The sequence below is a fragment of the Nerophis lumbriciformis genome, linkage group LG22 (genome assembly GCF_033978685.3).
Source record: "Nerophis lumbriciformis linkage group LG22, RoL_Nlum_v2.1, whole genome shotgun sequence".
In the NCBI taxonomy this organism is placed as follows: domain Eukaryota; kingdom Metazoa; phylum Chordata; class Actinopteri; order Syngnathiformes; family Syngnathidae; genus Nerophis; species Nerophis lumbriciformis.
Genome location: NC_084569.2, coordinates 42,427,459 through 42,444,958, shown reverse-complemented (window position 1 = coordinate 42,444,958; position 17,500 = coordinate 42,427,459). Strand labels below are relative to the sequence as shown.

Genomic DNA, 17,500 nt, shown 5'->3' with positions numbered 1-17,500 from the left:
CATGTTTAGTCATGTCAAATATGTTTGATGATAATTTAACTCATGTTTAGTCATGTCAAATATGTCTGATGGTAATTTAACTCATGTTTAGTCATGTCAAATATGTCTGATGGTAATTTAACTCATGTTTAGTCATGTCAAATATGTCTGATGATAATTTAACTCATGTTTAGTCATGTCAAATATATTTGCTGATAATATTTCAGTCAACAAAAAGAGCACTGATGGTCATGTGACTGAACTCACCGATAGTCGCTGTAATCAGGAAGACACTTCCTGCTCCGGAGGCGGCGTGACTTTTGTCCACATGGCGGCTTACACAGAGACCACGCCTCCCACACGCCCCAGCTGCCCTGAACTGACACATCATCATCATCATCATCATTAATCTTTATCATCATTAGTCTTCATCATCATCATTAGTCCTCATCATGTAACCAGATAACTGAGTAGCTCAAAATAGCTACTTAACTAATTGTGTGTGTGTGTGTGTGTGTGTGTGTGTGAGACACCCACAGTAACAGGATTTGACATCATAGCAGATGCGCGAGTCGCTCAGCAGGGTGCCGCTACAGATGGATCCATTGTGAGCACGATACAGACATCGATGTTCTCGACTCTGACTTCCTGCGATCTTCTTACAGCGAATGTCTCGCTCCCTGAAGGGGTATTTACACGGTTGCCATGGCGACCACTCCGACCACACACCGTCCACTGGGGGGACAAACTCACAATTTAGACACACAAAGACAACATTTAGACACACGATGACAACATTTAGACACACACACACACAATTTTACACACAGACAACATTTAGACACACAAAGACAATATTTAGAAACACAATGACAACATTTAGACACAGACAACATTTAGACACATGATGACAACATTTAGACACACAAACACAACATTTAGACACACTAAGACAACATTTAGACATATGATGACAACATTGAGACACACAAAGACAACATTTAGACACACTATGACAACATTTAGAAACACAATGACAACATTTAGACACACAAAGACAACATTTAGACACACAAAGACAACATTTAGACACACTATGACAACATTTAGACACACAATGACAACATTTAGACACACACAGACAACATTTAGACACAGCCAACATTTAGACACACAATGACAACATTTAGACACACAAAGACAACATTTAGACACACAAAGACAACATTTAGACACACTATGACAACATGTAGACACACAAAGACAACATTTAGACACACAAAGACAACATTTAGACACACAAAGACAACATTTAGACACACTATGACAACATGTAGACACACAAAGACAACATTTAGACACACAAAGACAACATTTAGACACACAAAGACAACATTTAGACACACAAAGACAACATTTAGACACACAAAGACAACATTTAGACACACAATGACAACATTTAGACACACAAAGACAGCATTTAGACACACAGACAACATTTAGACACACAAAGACAACATTTAGACACACAAAGACAACATTTAGACACACAAAGACAACATTTAGACACACAGACAACATTTAGACACACAGACAACATTTAGACACACAAAGACAACATTTAGACACACACAGACAACATTTAGACACACAGACAACATTTAGACACACAGACAACATTTAGACACACAAAGACAACATTTAGACACACAGACAACATTTAGACACACTATGACAACATGTAGACACACTATGACAACATGTAGACACACAAAGACAACATTTAGACACACAATGACAACATTTAGACACACAAAGACAACATTTAGACACACAAAGACAACATTTAGACACACTATGACAACATTTAGACACACAAAGACAACATTTAGACACACACAGACAACATTTAGACACACACAGACAACATTTAGACACACTATGACAACATTTAGACACACTGTGACAACATTTAGACACACAAAGACAACATTTAGACACACAGACAACATTTAGACACACAAAGACAACATTTAGACACACAAAGACAACATTTAGACACACAGACAACATTTAGACACACACAGACAACATTTAGACACACACAGACAACATTTAGACACACAAAGACAACATTTAGACACACAGACAACATTTAGACACACAGACAACATTTAGACACACAAAGACAACATTTAGACACACACAGACAACATTTAGACACACAAAGACAACATTTAGACACACAGACAACATTTAGACACACACAGACAACATTTAGACACACAAAGACAACATTTAGACACACAGACAACATTTAGACACACAAAGACAACATTTAGACACACAAAGACAACATTTAGACACACAAAGACAACATTTAGACACACAAAGACAACATTTAGACACACAAAGACAACATTTAGACACACAGACAACATTTAGACACACAAAGACAACATTTAGACACACAGACAACATTTAGACACACAAAGACAACATTTAGACACACAAAGACAACATTTAGACACACAAAGACAACATTTAGACACACAAAGACAACATTTAGACACACAAAGACAACATTTAGACACACAAAGACAACATTTAGACACACAAAGACAACATTTAGACACACAGACAACATTTAGACACACAATGACAACATGTAGACACACAAAGACAACATTTAGACACACAATGACAACATTGAGACACACAAAGACAACATTTAGACACACAAAGACAACATTTAGACACACAAAGACAACATTTAGACACACAAAGAGTGTGTAGTGTACCTGGACAGTGGACGTTGGTCACACAAGCGCGAGTGCGTCGGTGTTCGCCAGGACAGGAAGTGCCTCCATGATGAGGGGGCGGGCTGTCACACTTCCTGAGTGACAGCTGGCGACCCACCCCACAGGTGACATGACAGGGGGACCAGGGGGACCAGGACCCCCATCCTGCGTGGACCGGGCAGGCTGGCAGGTGACTGCACTTGTCTGTTTGCTGGCTGTCACCATGGCAACCTTCACCTGGGGGAAAGAGGGAGGGGGCGGGGCTGGAGCAGAAGCGCTGGCGAGTCCTGACGGGAGCTACGCCTTCTGGAGCGCAGGAAGAGGAACAATCTCCCCAGTTGGCCCAACCGGACCAGAACCCGTCCGCTGTCAGGAAGGCACGTTAGTGTGTGTGTGTGTGTGTGTGTGTGTGTGTGTGTGTGTGTGTGTGTGTGTGTTACCTGCACAAATGGTGTGACACACAAAACTCAGAGCGCTCGCTCCCTCACAGAAGCGTCCGCCATATTTGGGGGCGGGCTGATTGCACTTGCGCATGGAGAGTTGAAGTCCCTCTCCGCAGGGGGTGGAGCAAGCGCTCATCTGTGACCACGCCCCCCAGTGACCGTCCACTGTGGAAAGGTGTCATCAGAATGGGCGGGGCCGAGCCCTGACAGCGCCGTGTGTCTCACCTGGACACTTGGGAAGCTCGCTGCAGCCCTGGAGCTGCACGCCGTCTCCATGGCAACCGTCACCAGGAGGCTGCGTGTCGGCGGAAGGGGCGGGGCTGGAACAGGAGCGACGTCGTTCTCTGGAGGGCACGGCGATGTCGTGGCGCTCGTCGTCGACACACGTGCCGGAGCACACCGACCACGCCGACCAGGGGGACCAGGCGCCGTGCACTGACACACACACCTGGTCACACACCCGCCACCACACCTGTCACCTGCGCAACACACACCTGGACACCTGTTGTCGGCCAGGCAGGGCTCCGCCTCCTCTGAAGATCCAACACAGGCTGCGTGACACTCAGGGGAGGCGGAGCAAATTCTCTCTCGCTTCCTGACCCCGCGACCTCCACAGGTGAGTGAGCAGGGAGACCAGGGGAGCCACAAGGCCCAGCCCCCCTCTGCACACACACACTTACTTCAGGCTTGTGTGTGTGTGTGTGTGTGTGTGTGTGTGTGTGTGTGTACCATTGCAGCAGGTGCCAGTGCAAGGTCGTGTCTGCAGTGTGTCCGCCGTGTTGTCACAATGTGATTGGTCGATGCCAAAACACTTCCTGCTCCTCTGGGTCACCCCTTCCCCACACAGGACGTTACACGGTAACCATGGCGACCAGTCCGACCACCCTGGAGGACTGAGAGGAACACAAACACACTTTCCAGGTGAAGGAGAAGTCGAGGCCGAACACAATGAGGTGCTTCAAACATAGTGGCTAACGTGCCTCCACAGTGTTGTAGACCCATCCTGGCCTCCATGGCGGCAAATAAAGTAGGTTTCTCACAAGTATCATTATCACTGAATACATGATGTAATGATTCTATCAACTTGTGATTCCATGAACCCATGATTCCATGATCTAATGATCCCATGAACTTATGGTTCCATGATCTAATGATTCCATGAACCCATGATGTAATGATTCCATGAACCCGATTCCATGATGTAATAATCCCATGAACCCATGATTCCATGATCTAATAATCCCATGAACCCATGATTCCATGATGTAATGATTCCATGAACACATGATTCCATGATGTAATGATTCCATGAACACATGATTCTATGAACCCATGAACCATGATCTAATGATTCCATGAACCCATGATCTAATGATTCCATGAACCCATTATCCCATGATCTAGTGATTCATGCACCCATGATTCCATAAGCGAATGATTCCATGAACCCGATTCCATGATGTAATGATTCAATGAACACATGATTCTATGAACCCATGAACCATGATCTAATGATTCCATGAACCCATGATCTAATGATTCCATGAACCCATGATTCCATGATCTAGTGATTCATGCACCCATGATTCCATAAGCGAATGATTCCATGAACCCATGATTCCATGATCTAATAATCCCATGAACCCATGATTCCATGATGTAATGATTCCATGAACACATGATTCCATGATCTAATAATCCCATGAACCCATGATTCCACGATGTAATGATTCCATGAACACATGATTCTATGAACCCATGAACCATGATCTAATGATTCCATGAACCCATGATCTAATGATTCCATGAACCCATGATTCCATGATCTAGTGATTCATGCACCCATGATTCCATAAGCGAATGATTCCATGAACCCATGATTCCATGATCTAATAATCCCAAGAACCGATGATTCCATGATGTAATGATTCAATGAACACATGATTCTATGAACCCATGAACCATGATCTAATGATTCCATGAACCCATGATTCCACGATGTAATGATTCCATGAACACATGATTCTATGAACCCATGATCTAATGATTCCATGAACCCATGATCTAATGATTCCATGAACCCATGATTCCATGATCTAGTGATTCATGCACCCGTGATTCATGCACCCATGATTCCATAAGCGAATGATTCCATGAACCCATGATTCCATGATCTAATAATCCCATGAACCCATGATTCCATGATGTAATGATTCAATGAACACATTATTCTATGAACCCATGAACCATGATCTAATGATTCCATGAACCCATGATCTAATGATTCCATGAACCCATGATCTAATGATTCCATGAACCCATGATTCCATGATCTAGTGATTCATGCACCCATGATTCCATAAGCGAATGATTCCATAAACCCATGATTCCATGATCTAATAATCCCATGAACCCATGATTCCATGATGTAATGATTCCTTGAACACATGATTCTATGAACCCATGAACCATGATCTAATGATTCCATGATGTAATGATTCATTGAACACATGATTCTATGAACCCATGAACCATGATCTAATGATTCCATGAACCCATGATCTAATGATTCCATGATCTTGTGATTCATGCACCCATGATTCCATAAGCGAATGATTCCATAAACCCATGATTCCATGATCTAATAATCCCATGAACCCATGATTCCATGATGTAATGATTCCTTGAACACATGATTCTATGAACCCATGAACCATGATCTAATGATTCCATGAACCCATGATTCCATGATCTAGTGATTCATGCACCCATGATTCCATAAGCAAATGATTCCATGAACCCATGATTCCATAATCTAATCATTCCATGAACCCATGAATCCAAGATTCTAAGATCAGGACATGTCTAGTGTCAACATTTGCACTTGACAAAAAAATAAATCCGCAGAACAAAAATAAGACCTACTGTGGTGCAACTGTCTTATTTTACTGGTGTGCTTTTATTGTGAAGGTCTGACTTTACGCTCAATGAGAGTAGAAGGATGTGAAGCCAGGAGAGAAAACAGAAACGTTTTCTGGGAGGAACTTTGGCATCAAACTATGTTGTTGGTCAAAAAGACAAAGCATGTTGATGCAACAATCACACGTGTGTGTGTGTGTGTGTGTGTGTGTACGTGTGTGTGTGTACGTGTACGTGTGTGTGCGTGTGTGTGTACGTGTGTGTGTGTGTGTGTACGCGTGTATGTGTGTACGTGTGTGTGTGTGTGTACGTGTGTGTGTGTGTGTGTACTGACCCGCAGGAGTGGCAGCTTCCATCTGGTGTGACGTAGCCATAGTGAGGATTCTGGCAACAATCTTCTTCTTCTACTTCACCCAGCTCCTCCTCACACTCACCTGATGAGCTCCTGAAGTGTGCGAAACACCTCACAGCCTCTACACACACACACACAAGCACGCACGCACGCACACGCACACACACACACACGCGCGCACACACACACACACACACACACACACACACCTGTAAGGACATGCAGCTTGTTGTTGTTACTGTGAGGCAGCGTGGCTCGGTTGGTAGAGCAGCCCTGCCAGCAACTTGAGGGTTCCAGGTTCGATCCCCGCTTCTGCCATCCTAGTCATTGCCGTTGTGTCCTTGGGCAAGACACCTGACCCAGTGCCACCCACACTACTTTAACTTAGATCATGCCTTTCACTATGTAAAGTGCTTGGAGTCTCTGGAGAAAAGTGCTATATAAATATAATTCACTTCACTTGAATCAATGGACTCACCTGCCAGATGCGCACCCAGCAGGACCAGGACCAGGACCAGGACCAGGTTCTTCATGGCTGAAAAGTGGACTTGTGTATGTGTGGTCCTGTTAAACATTAAACTTCAAACAAACTGCTCACCTTTGACCTTGGCAAAAACAGGGAAGCCACGCCCACTTTTATTGAGCTCACAATCATGACATCATCTTTCCCCAGTCACATGACATCAACAGGCCACAGAGTCCGTGTGGGCGCCGGGAGAGCTCCGCCCACTTTAGCGTGCACGTTCACATTAGCTTCTGTACCTTTAGCATTCTTGCTAACCATGGCGTCAGGAGAGGTCACGTGACCTCCCCAGCCAATAGAGGTGCTGGGCACAAGTCCACCCCCCCCCGCACCTCCCCGGTCTACAGGACTGAGCGCAGGGAGCTGATTGGCTGTCCAGTGGGCAGTTGGGAGCGTCCATGTTGGAAATGTTTACACTTGGACCTGGAACACGTCACTCACGTGCTCCAGGCCTCCTGCCGCTCTTCTGGAGGCGGGCCCACCTCCTCCTCGGGGTCGTAGTAGTAGAACCTGCGCAGGTACGCGATCAGCGTCCTGCAGACAGGAAGTGACAGGAAGTGAGAGAGTTGAGACAACACTCGGGACAACACCTAGGGCAACACCTGGGGAAACACCAGGGACAACACTTGGGGAAACACCTGGGACAACACTCGGGACAACACCTGGGACAACACCTGGGGCAACACCTGGGACAACACCTGTGGCAACACCTGGGACAACACTCGGGACAACACCTGGGACAACACTCGGGACAACACTCGGGACAACACCTGGGGCAACACCTGGGACAACACCTGGGACAACACTTGGGGCAACACCTGGGACAACACTCGGGACAACACCTGGGACAACACTCGGGACAACATCTGGGGCAACACCTGGGGCAACACCTTGGACAACACCTGGGACAACACCTGGTGCAGCACCTTGGACAACACCTGGGACAACACCTTGGACAACACCTGGGACAACACCAGGGGTAACACCTGGGGCAACACCTAGGGCAACACCTGGGGCAACACCTTGGACAACACCTGGGACAACACCTGGGGCAACACCTGGGACAACACTCAGGACAACACCTGGGACAACACTCGGGACAACACCTGGGGAAACACCTGGGACAACACTCGGGACAACACCTGGGACAACACCTGGGGCAACACCTGGGACAACATCTGTGGCAACACCTGGGACAACACTCGGGACAACACCTGGGACAACACTCGGGACAACATCTGGGGCAACACCTGGGGCAACACCTGGGGCAACACCTGGGACAGCACCTTGGACAACACCTGGGACAACACCTGGGGCAACACCTGGGACAACACTTGGGGAAACACCTGGGGAAACACCTGGGACAACACCTTGGACAACACCTAGGGCAACACCTTGGACAACACCAGGGGTAACACCTGGGGCAACACCTGGGACAACACTTGGAGAACACCTGGGGCAACACCTGGGACAACACCTGGGGCAACACCTGGGACAACACCTAGGGCACACATTGGACAACACCTGGGGGAACACCTGGGGCAACACTCGTAGTTAGCTTTTACAGCTAATATCGTAGCACGCCGATGTGTTACTACGCTAGAATTATAGTTCCTCAGTGTTCACACTTACAATAACAATGTTGCTACAGTTTGTTGTTTATCAAAATAAAATATAATTATAGATGTAGGGACAAGCGGTAGGAAATGGATGGATGTCAACATTGTGTATGTGCTGAAAGATTAACTTCTGATTGTTAATCCAAATGTAACTATAGAAAAGTACTTGTTTGGATGAAATAAAAATGTTTCTTCACTCTGGATGTATTTGGTACATCACCAGGTGTGCGTGCCTACCTGGGCAGGGGCAGGTCCTGGACGTGGTCGATGCGGACCAGCTGGCGGATGCAGAAGCGACACAGGTGCTGCAGGGACTTGATGCTGCTGAAGCGTGACACGGGGTACAGCAGCTGCACCGGCGCGGGCGGGAGACCTGCGCCGCACAAACAGGAAGTCACACCCGGACATCAGACACAGGTGAGGTCAGCTTACCTGGGACTCGGGAGCGCAGGAAGTACAGGAACTTCCCGTCCTTGGAGTGCGCCATGGCTCGCTCGATGAACTCCACCAGGGAGTGGCAGCGGTCCTCAAACTTGGGGTGACACCAGAGACTGAAGGTCCCTGCGGGAGCACGCCACGCCGTCAGAGGCGGGCACCTCGCCAAGAGAGTGCGTGTGCTAGAGATGCGCGGTTTGCGGGCACAACCGCGGAGTCCGCGGATTATCCGCGGAGTCCGCGGATTATCCGCGGATCGGGCGGATGAAATTTAAAAAAATTAGATTTTATCCGCGGGTCGGGTCGGGTGGTTCAAATTATTAAAAAAAATGAGATTTTAAATAGATTCAGGCGGGTGGCAGTTAAACCAATTGGTAAATATATATACATAGTTAAATGTTGTTACCCACATACGAAAAACGAGCAGGCACCTGCAGCATATGCCACAACAGAAGAAAAAAAAGAAAAGAGATGGACACTTTTACGGAGCGGAGAAGGGACGCCTCGCCGGGGTCCGGGACCGAGGCCCCTTCCCCCGAGAGGGCCCCACCGGGAGCCGTAGCTGAGGCGATCCGCGAGAAGGGCCCGACGCACGTCCAGGGTCACCACCGCGCCCACCGCACCGACACCCCGCCTCGTCCGCTTTCGCGCGGCCGGCGTCACGCGCAGCAGGTAAGCAGCTTACCTGCCCGCCACCCCCGTGGCCGGGGGCTCGTAACAGGGGTCACTCCGCGCGCTCCGCCCGCGCAGCTTACCTGCCCGCCACCCCTGTTGCCGGGGGCGCGTAACAGGGGTCACTCCGCGCGCAGTGCGCTCACGAAAGGGGTGGGGCTCACCCTGGTTGATATAGACAGCAGCTAGGACGGTGGCCATGGACGTTGGAACCCGCTAAGGAGTGTGTAACAACCGACCTGCCGAATCAACTAGCCCTGAAAATGGATGGCGCTGGAGCGTCGGGCCCATATACCCGGCCGTCGCCGGCAGCGAGACGCGCTTGGAGGTGCGCTCAGCGCGGCTCCCATATGATTGCGCACTGGTGTGCGTCTGGGTCGTGACAGCGTGGCACGCGAATGTCTGCACTGCATTGGATCAGTCTCCTTTCTTTAACAGGCAAAAGCTTTATAACCTCACTAATGTCTTGCATCGTCTATATTAGATATATAACATCGGGCGGGTGCGGGCGGATGCGGTTCTGATCAAATGTTAGATTGGGTGGATTGCGGATGGTTGACGACTTTCTGATGCGGTTGCGGATGAAATAATTGCCTATCCGCGCATCTCTAGCGTGTGCCTTACCTCGGTAATGCTCCATGCGCGTGTGGTGAGTCACGCCCTGCGACCTGAAGCTCAGACTCAGGATGTAGCGAGGGTCGGAACTGTCCCGGACCAGAAAGGAGCCGTCCGCCTTGGCCTTCAGCTTCATCTCGGCATCCTCCCAGGTCATGGGGCCCCAGTACCAGCCGCACTGCGCACGCTAACGTTAATGCACACCCACACACCACACCCACCTCCTGCACACCACACCCACCTTCTGCAGCTCCCGCAGGCTGCTGGCCAGGTTCCCCGCCTGGCGAGGGCCAGGCCGCGGAGGGAGGGGCCGAACGTCGGGCCGCCGCTGTGCGGGCCCGGGCGATGCCCGGAGGACCGACAGCGCCTCGCCGCTGACGCTCAGGGAGGGGGGCGGGGCCACTGGCCGGGGGGGCAGCGACCGCATTGATGCCCCCTCGTTGCACCTCAGCGACGAACCCCGCGGCACAGCGGCCCCTCCCAGACCATCTGTTGGCGAGGACAGAGAAACATGAAGAAGAAGAAGAAATGGGGGAGGAGAAAATACAAGCAAAGACAGAAGGAGGAGGAGAGCAAAGAAAAAGGAAAGAGGAAGTGAAAATAAAAAAGGAAAAGAAGAAGAAGAAGAAAAGAAGGAAGTACCGAGCAGACTGAGGCTCCGTCTGGGTGGGGGAGGAGGAGTGGGGGGGCGAGGGGAGTGGAAGTCCACATCCAGCAGGGACACCGTCTCACCTGCTGACCACAGGAGGTCAAAGGTTAAGGCTAAAGTATCACCTGCTGACCGCGGGAGGTCAAAGGTTAAGGCTAAAGTCTCACCTGCTGACCACGGGAGGTCAAAGGTTAAGGCTAAAGTCTCTCACCTGTGGACCACGGGAGGTCAAAGGTTAAGGTTAAAGTCGCACCTGGGTGACCACAGGAGGTCAAAGGTTACCACTAAAGGTCAAAGGTTAAGGCTAAAGTCTCACCTGGGTGACCACAGGAGGTCAAAGGTCACCACTAAAGGTCAAAGGTTAACTCTAAAGTCTCACCTGGGTGACCACAGGAGGTCAAAGGTTAATGCTAGCGATTAGCACACACTCACCTGCGTACGGCGGCGTGCAGGTCTGGCGCCTGACAAACAGGAAGTTAGCGTTAGCATCACCACAGCAAGAAATTAAAAAAAAAAAAAAGGTGATGACCTTTGACCTCTTACCTGCCACCTTCCTCCATGTTGGACACCCACACGTCCACCAGACTCCCCCCCGACAAGGTGGACCACGCGAGGGACGGCCTCTTGTCCAGGAGCCCCGCTGGCCCCCCCCCGGAGCTCTTGGTTCTGAACAGTTTGCAGAGTCGGACCTTCAGGGACCCGCCTTTCCTGGACTTTGACCTGGACGTCCTCTCTGCCCCAAGGTCACCTTTCAGGACCAACAGAGGGGAGGTGGATCGGCCCAGACCAGGTTTGGGGGTGCTGTGTGGCTGCGAAGGGGACTGGTAGGGTTGGGGGTCTGGGCTGGGAGACAGGTGGGCACAGCACGAGAGACTTTGGCTTGGAGGAAGTTTGGAGCATGCGGGAGCGTGAAGGTCCAGCGAGGGCCCCCAGGTCTGACTGGCGCAGACGCCTGCCTCCCCCGCCAGCCTGTGGACCTGTTCCATCAGTCCACTGAGGGTCCTGCCGGAGAACAAAGGTTCCAGCCTTCTGTGTGTCCCCACTTCCCCAGACACCTCCCCTCCCGGCCGTCCCAACCCCTCCAGGACCAGCAGGGCATCGCTGGTCTGGCTCGGGTCTTCTCCTGGTACCACTCCCTGATTCCCAGGGTCCAGGTGACAGAAGCACCGAGGGAGCGGGTGGTCCGTTTGGTCCCTTTCCACACTTGTGGCCTTGTCCTCCCCCAGCGGGTCCAAAGCCACCCCAGAGTCCTTCTTCCTGGCATCCAGCAAGCCCAGAGACAGGGCCTGGTCCAGCAGGCCTGGGGGCCACTTAGCCTGGCGGTGCCGGCGGAAAATGAGCGACTCGCAAGGGGGAACACCCCGCTCCGGCTGGGAGCCTTTTGCACGCCACTGAGGGTTCTTCTCTGAGGACAGGACGCAGTGGAGGTCCTGGTCCTGTCTGGGAGGAGCCGGATAGGAACCCGAGTCCAACTGCTGTCTCTCCCCTCCCACCCGCAGGAACCCCGAAGGCGGGGGCCTCTCTAGGATCGGGTCAGAGGAGCGAAGCAAGTTCTGGATCACCATCAACTGCGCCCTGGACTCAGGCTCCTCGTGGAAATCCACGAAGCACTGAGCGGCGACCGCGAAATCCTCCGTGGGTGGGCGGGACGGCGGGAACTCGGAGCCCGGGGGAGGCTCCCTCAACAGCAGCCCGCATTTCAGCTCACCTTTGCTGCGCACAGGCGAGTAGTGCGGGGAGGCCAAGCCGAGGGCCGTCAGGGGGTCGCCGCTGTGACCCAGCCCGGCTTTCCCGGACATGAAAGGTTGGGGCTGGTCCAGGTGTTCCAGGTGTTGCAGGTGGTCCAGGTGGTCCAGGTGTTGCAGGTGGTCCAGGTGTTGCAGGTGGTCCAGGTGGTCCAGGTGTTGCAGGTGGTCCAGGTGGTCCAGGTGTTGCAGGTGGTCCAGGTGGTCCAGGTGGTCGTACTCTGCCGCGGAGACGAGGCGCATCAACAGGAAGTCAGGAGACATTTCTTCACTCATCGTCACTATCTTGACACACGTTAGCTCAGCGCGGCTAGCGGCCTCCAACACAGCCGACAAAGTCCTCCTGGCTTGCGGGCCGCCTGGCGGGGGCACCGACCGGCGACCATGACGGCACCTCTCGGCCGCCGTGACCGCCTTTGCGAGCGCTTGTGGCGGCGTGGGACGTCAAGCGTGAGCGTGAAGCTAAGCTAGCCCCGTTAGCCTCCAAGCTAACTCCTCCTCCGCCGAGACAACATTGACGGGAGGCAGTGCGCGTGCGCACAAGCTGCGGCAGTCATCGCTCAAAAGGGGCCGCGGGCACGTGCTCTGCGGCACACTAAACATCCATCCATCCTTCCATTTTCTACCGCTTGTCCCTTTTGGGTCGCGGGGGGTGCTGGAGCCTATCTCAGCTGCATTCGGGCGGAAGGCGGGGTATATATATATATATATATATATATATATATATATATATACAGGGACGTGCACATGATTATAGAGGGGCAGGGGCTCAAAGTCAGAAAAGGGCAGGAAAAAATGTTTTGGTCCTTTGCACAATATGGAAATTAATGTAGAATTAAATTTGCTAATAGGAAGCTAACTACTTAGCTGTGTGTCCTTTGTAGGTAAAAGTGATTGCCGCTTCTTTTGTGTCAACAAATTATTGTCATAATGAGTTAATTCACATTATCATAGGCTTGGAAGACATGAAAAGCAACAAAACATTGGTTTATTATTAGGCTATTTATTGTTAAAGATAAGCTTTTTAATATTGAACATTGAACAGTGCAACATGAACTTTGAAAAAAAATACAAAAATAAATACCCAAATGGAAAAAACTTCAATGAGAAAATCTGTCCTTCTTCCCTTAACTTGATGAAAACACCATCAAGTTGTAACTTATGGTCTTTCTCACTTAATGCTCAGACTAAACAACTGAAACGCAATACAGGCCCAAAAATATGGACCAGGGGCCAGTAGAGGGCTGTAGGATGGAGGCCACCCATACCCAAATATGCTCCTCAATGTAAATTCAGGGCTTCAATGGTGCTAGTACTTGGTTTTAGCCATGCATTAAGAGGTCTGCTACCCTTAGCTGCTTCCTGGCGCTCCTTCTCCTTCCTTTTCTGTATCCTTTCTTTTTTTGGCATTGTGCTGCAGGCATAATCAACATGAATCAAGTTTGAATACAGATGGTAATATTCCTAACAGATAACCTACATCTTATATCCCCAGAATGCTGAAATTATTATTATTAATAATAACAATAATTATTATTATTATTATCATTATCATTATTATTCTTATTGTTATTATTATCATTATTATTTTGTTAACCCACACAGTAATAGCAAAGTCACAATAAACTTTATATCTAAACCTCTACTGTGAGAGAAATGTGATCCGCCGTAAACACAGTGCATTTTATTTTGAAAATTAACCTGGTGTTTTATTTTGTATTTTGTACACTACTTCCTGTCCCGCACGATCCGCTCTGCTCTGTGCGGAATTGATGTGCCGTGCTCAATTGATGCGCCGTGCTCCGACGTCCGGCAAAAACAGAAACTGACACATTGAATAATAGAATAATACAGCGTTTTCCTGAACTATTACCCATATTAGATGCTGAATAAGTGGACGGCGACTAGACCATAACTCACAGGTTCAAGTTGCTCCACTGTCACGTGACGTCTCCTCAGGGGCGCAGTTGGCTCTCTCTCCTCTCACTTACTAACTCACTCGCCCTCTCTCTCTCTCTCTGGCGGAAGCGGCAGGCTCAAACAACCCGGTATTACAAGAAAACGTGGAGTTTTTGTACCGCTGTTTTTTTTACATCCCTGACAGGAATTTATTAAAGTTATTTACAGAAAAACAAAACAAAAAAAAACACACACACACACACAGGCAGAGGGCACTTTTTAAGACGAGGCAAAAAAGGGCAGGGGCTCAAGCACCCATAGGGCCCTATGTGTGCACGTGCCTGTATATATATATACCTTTATATACAAACCCCGTTTCCATATGAGTTGGGAAATTGTGTTAGATGTAAATATAAACGGAATACAATGATTTGCAAATCCTTTTCAACCCATATTCAATTGAATGCACTCAGGGGCGCCAAAAAGGATTCTAGAGGCCCATGACGGAGGGGGCCCCAGAGAGGCCCCTAATGATGATGAAATTATAATACAGAAAAAATAATGACACTGTGTTGGGGGCCCTGTAAAGATTCTTTTCATGGGGCCCAAAATCCCTAGCGGCGCCCCTGAATGCACTACAAAGACAACATATTTGATGTTCAAACTCATAAACTTTATTTATTTTTTGCAAATAATAATTAACTTAGAATGTCATGGCTGCAATTCACGTGCCAAAGTAGTTGGGAAAGGGCATGTTCACCACTGTGTTACATCACCTTTTCTTTTAACAACACTCAATTGGGAACTGAGGAAACTAATTGTTGAAGCTTTGAAAGTGGAATTCTTTCCCATTCTTGTTTTATGTAGAGCTTCAGTCATTCAACAGTCCGGGGTCTCCGCGGTCGTATTTTACGCTTCATAATGCGCCACACATTTTCAATGGGAGACAGGTCTGGACTGTAGGCGGGCCAGGAAAGTACCCGCACTCTTTTTTTTACGAAGCCACGCTGTTGTAACACGTGCTGAATGTGGCTTGGCATTGTCTTGCTGAAATAAGCAGGGGCGTCCACGATAACGGTGCTTGGATGGCAGCATATGTTGTTCCAAAAGCTGTATGTACCTTTCAGCATTAATGGTGCCTTCACAGATGTGTAAGTTACCCATGTCTTGGGCACTAATGCACCCCCATACCATCACACATGCTGCCTTTTGAACTTTGCGTCGATAACAGTCTGGATGGTTCGCTTCCCCTTTGGTCCGGATGACACGATGTCGAATATTTCCAAAAACAATTTGAAATGTGGACTCGTCAGACCACAGAACACTTTTCCACTTTGCATGAGTCCATCTTAGATGATCTCGGGCCCAGAGAAGCCGGCGGCGTTTCTGGGTGGGTGTTGTTGATAAATGGCTTTGGCTTTGCATAGTAGAGCTTTAACTTGCACTTACAGATGTAGCGACCAACTGTATTTAGTGACAGTGGTTTTCTGAAGTGTTCCTGAGCCCATGTGGTGATATCCTTTAAAGATTGATGTCAGTTTTTGATACAGTGCCGTCTGAGGGATGGAAGGTCACGGTCATTCAATGTTGGTTTCCGGCCATGCCGCTTACGTAGAGTGATTTCTCCACATTCTCTGAACCTTTTGATGATATTATGGAGCGTAGATGTTGAAATCCCTACATTTCTTGCAATTGCACTTTGAGAAACGTTGTTCTTAAACTGTTTGACTATTTGCTCACGCAGTTGTGGACAAAGTGGTGACCCTCGCCCCATCCTTTCTTGTGAAAGACTGAGCATTTCATGCAATCTACTTTTATAGCCAATCATGGCACCCACCTGTTCCCAATTAGCCTGCACACCTGTGGGATGTTCCAAATAAGTGTTTGATGAGCATTCCTCAACTTTATCAGTATTTATTGCCACCTTTCCCAACTTCTTTGTCACGTGTTGCTGCCATCAAATTCTAAAGTTAATGATTATTTGCAAAAAAAAAAAAAATGTTTATGAGTTTGAACATCAAATATGTTGTCTTTGTAGCATATTCAACTGAATATGGCTTGAAAAGGATTAGCAAAATCATTGTATTCCGTTTATATTTACATCTAACACAATTTCCCAACTCATATGGAAACGGGGTTTGTATGTACAGTATGTACTGTATGTATGTATGGATGTATGTATGTGAGTATATGTGAATTTGCATGTACAATACATTTGACTCCCAGTGTGTGTGGGAGCCAGAGTACGGCCCAAGCCCCCATAGAGCCCAACCCACAAACAGTAGGTGTGGCGCCCAGGGACCACCGCCCCCACGCAGCCAGGCCGGCCAGCGACAGGAACCCCAGAGCCAGGCCCACCGCGCTGCCCGTAAGAGCCAGCAGCAGGCAGCAGACAGACGCATCCGGCAGAGGACAAGGCACGAGAAAAGCAGGGGACAGCCAGACCCCCAGCCAGCGAGAGACCACACCCCACAAGGGCAGAAAACTATAAATTAATGAAACTATAAAAGCTTCTTTACACACAAAACTATATATATATATATATAAATATATATATATATATATATATATATATAAATATATATATATATATATATATATATATATATATATATATATATATATATATATATATATATAAATGTCGCGCCTCGCCAAGGAGCAGCGAGAATACCAAGAAGCGCATATGCCAAATTTTCAAAGAGAACGGCCTACGGATCACGATTGAAGCCAACAAGCAAACCGTCAACTTCCTTGACGTCACTTTCAACCTGAGAAATAACAGCTACCAACCATTCACGAAATCCAACACAACACTCCAATACGTGCACCATGACAGCAACCACCCA

The 17,500-nt window shown here is 48.5% G+C and overlaps 2 protein-coding genes across 4 annotated transcripts in view; both read right to left on the bottom strand.

Moving 5' to 3' along the window:
* Window positions 1–7,085, bottom strand: part of LOC133615370 (properdin-like) — a 10,018-nt gene extending 2,933 nt beyond the window's left edge. Inside the window, exons 1-9 of the mRNA XM_061973919.2 lie at window positions 6,973–7,085; window positions 6,477–6,615; window positions 3,953–4,116; window positions 3,718–3,885; window positions 3,449–3,658; window positions 3,221–3,388; window positions 2,781–3,146; window positions 517–714; window positions 247–358 (exon numbers count right to left, since the gene is read on the bottom strand). Of these exons, the coding sequence (XP_061829903.2) occupies window positions 247–358; window positions 517–714; window positions 2,781–3,146; window positions 3,221–3,388; window positions 3,449–3,658; window positions 3,718–3,885; window positions 3,953–4,116; window positions 6,477–6,615; window positions 6,973–7,069 (1,622 nt within the window). The 5' untranslated portion in view covers window positions 7,070–7,085. The remainder of the gene's footprint in view (window positions 1–246; window positions 359–516; window positions 715–2,780; window positions 3,147–3,220; window positions 3,389–3,448; window positions 3,659–3,717; window positions 3,886–3,952; window positions 4,117–6,476; window positions 6,616–6,972) is intronic.
* Window positions 7,086–7,093: 8 nt separating this feature from the next.
* On the bottom strand, window positions 7,094–13,274 carry LOC133615369 (suppressor of cytokine signaling 7-like). Of its 3 annotated transcripts, none has more exons than XM_061973915.2 (8): window positions 11,551–13,274; window positions 11,440–11,468; window positions 11,001–11,093; window positions 10,600–10,847; window positions 10,368–10,536; window positions 9,069–9,197; window positions 8,874–9,009; window positions 7,094–7,551 (listed from the first exon to the last, which is right to left on the bottom strand). In XM_061973915.2, exons 1-8 carry the CDS (start codon window positions 13,026–13,028, stop codon window positions 7,455–7,457), a joined length of 2,379 nt encoding a protein of 792 aa, XP_061829899.2. In that variant the 5' UTR covers window positions 13,029–13,274; the 3' UTR covers window positions 7,094–7,454. The 3 variants fall into 3 exon arrangements, with proteins under 3 accessions (XP_061829899.2, XP_061829900.2, XP_061829901.2); XM_061973916.2 differs by having other exon boundaries at window positions 11,001–11,090; XM_061973917.2 differs by lacking the exon at window positions 11,001–11,093.
* Window positions 13,275–17,500: the final 4,226 nt, after the last annotated feature.

Coding starts and splice junctions, on each gene's coding strand:
- LOC133615369 (XM_061973915.2), bottom strand. CDS start 13,028: ATGAGTGAAGAAATGTCTCCTGACTTCCTGTTGATGCGCCTCGTCTCC. Junction 11,469..11,550: donor AACATGGAGGAAGGTGGCAG/GTAAGAGGTCAA, acceptor CCTGTTTGTCAG/GCGCCAGACCTGCACGCCGC. Junction 10,537..10,599: donor GCCTGCGGGAGCTGCAGAAG/GTGGGTGTGGTG, acceptor TAGCGTGCGCAG/TGCGGCTGGTACTGGGGCCC.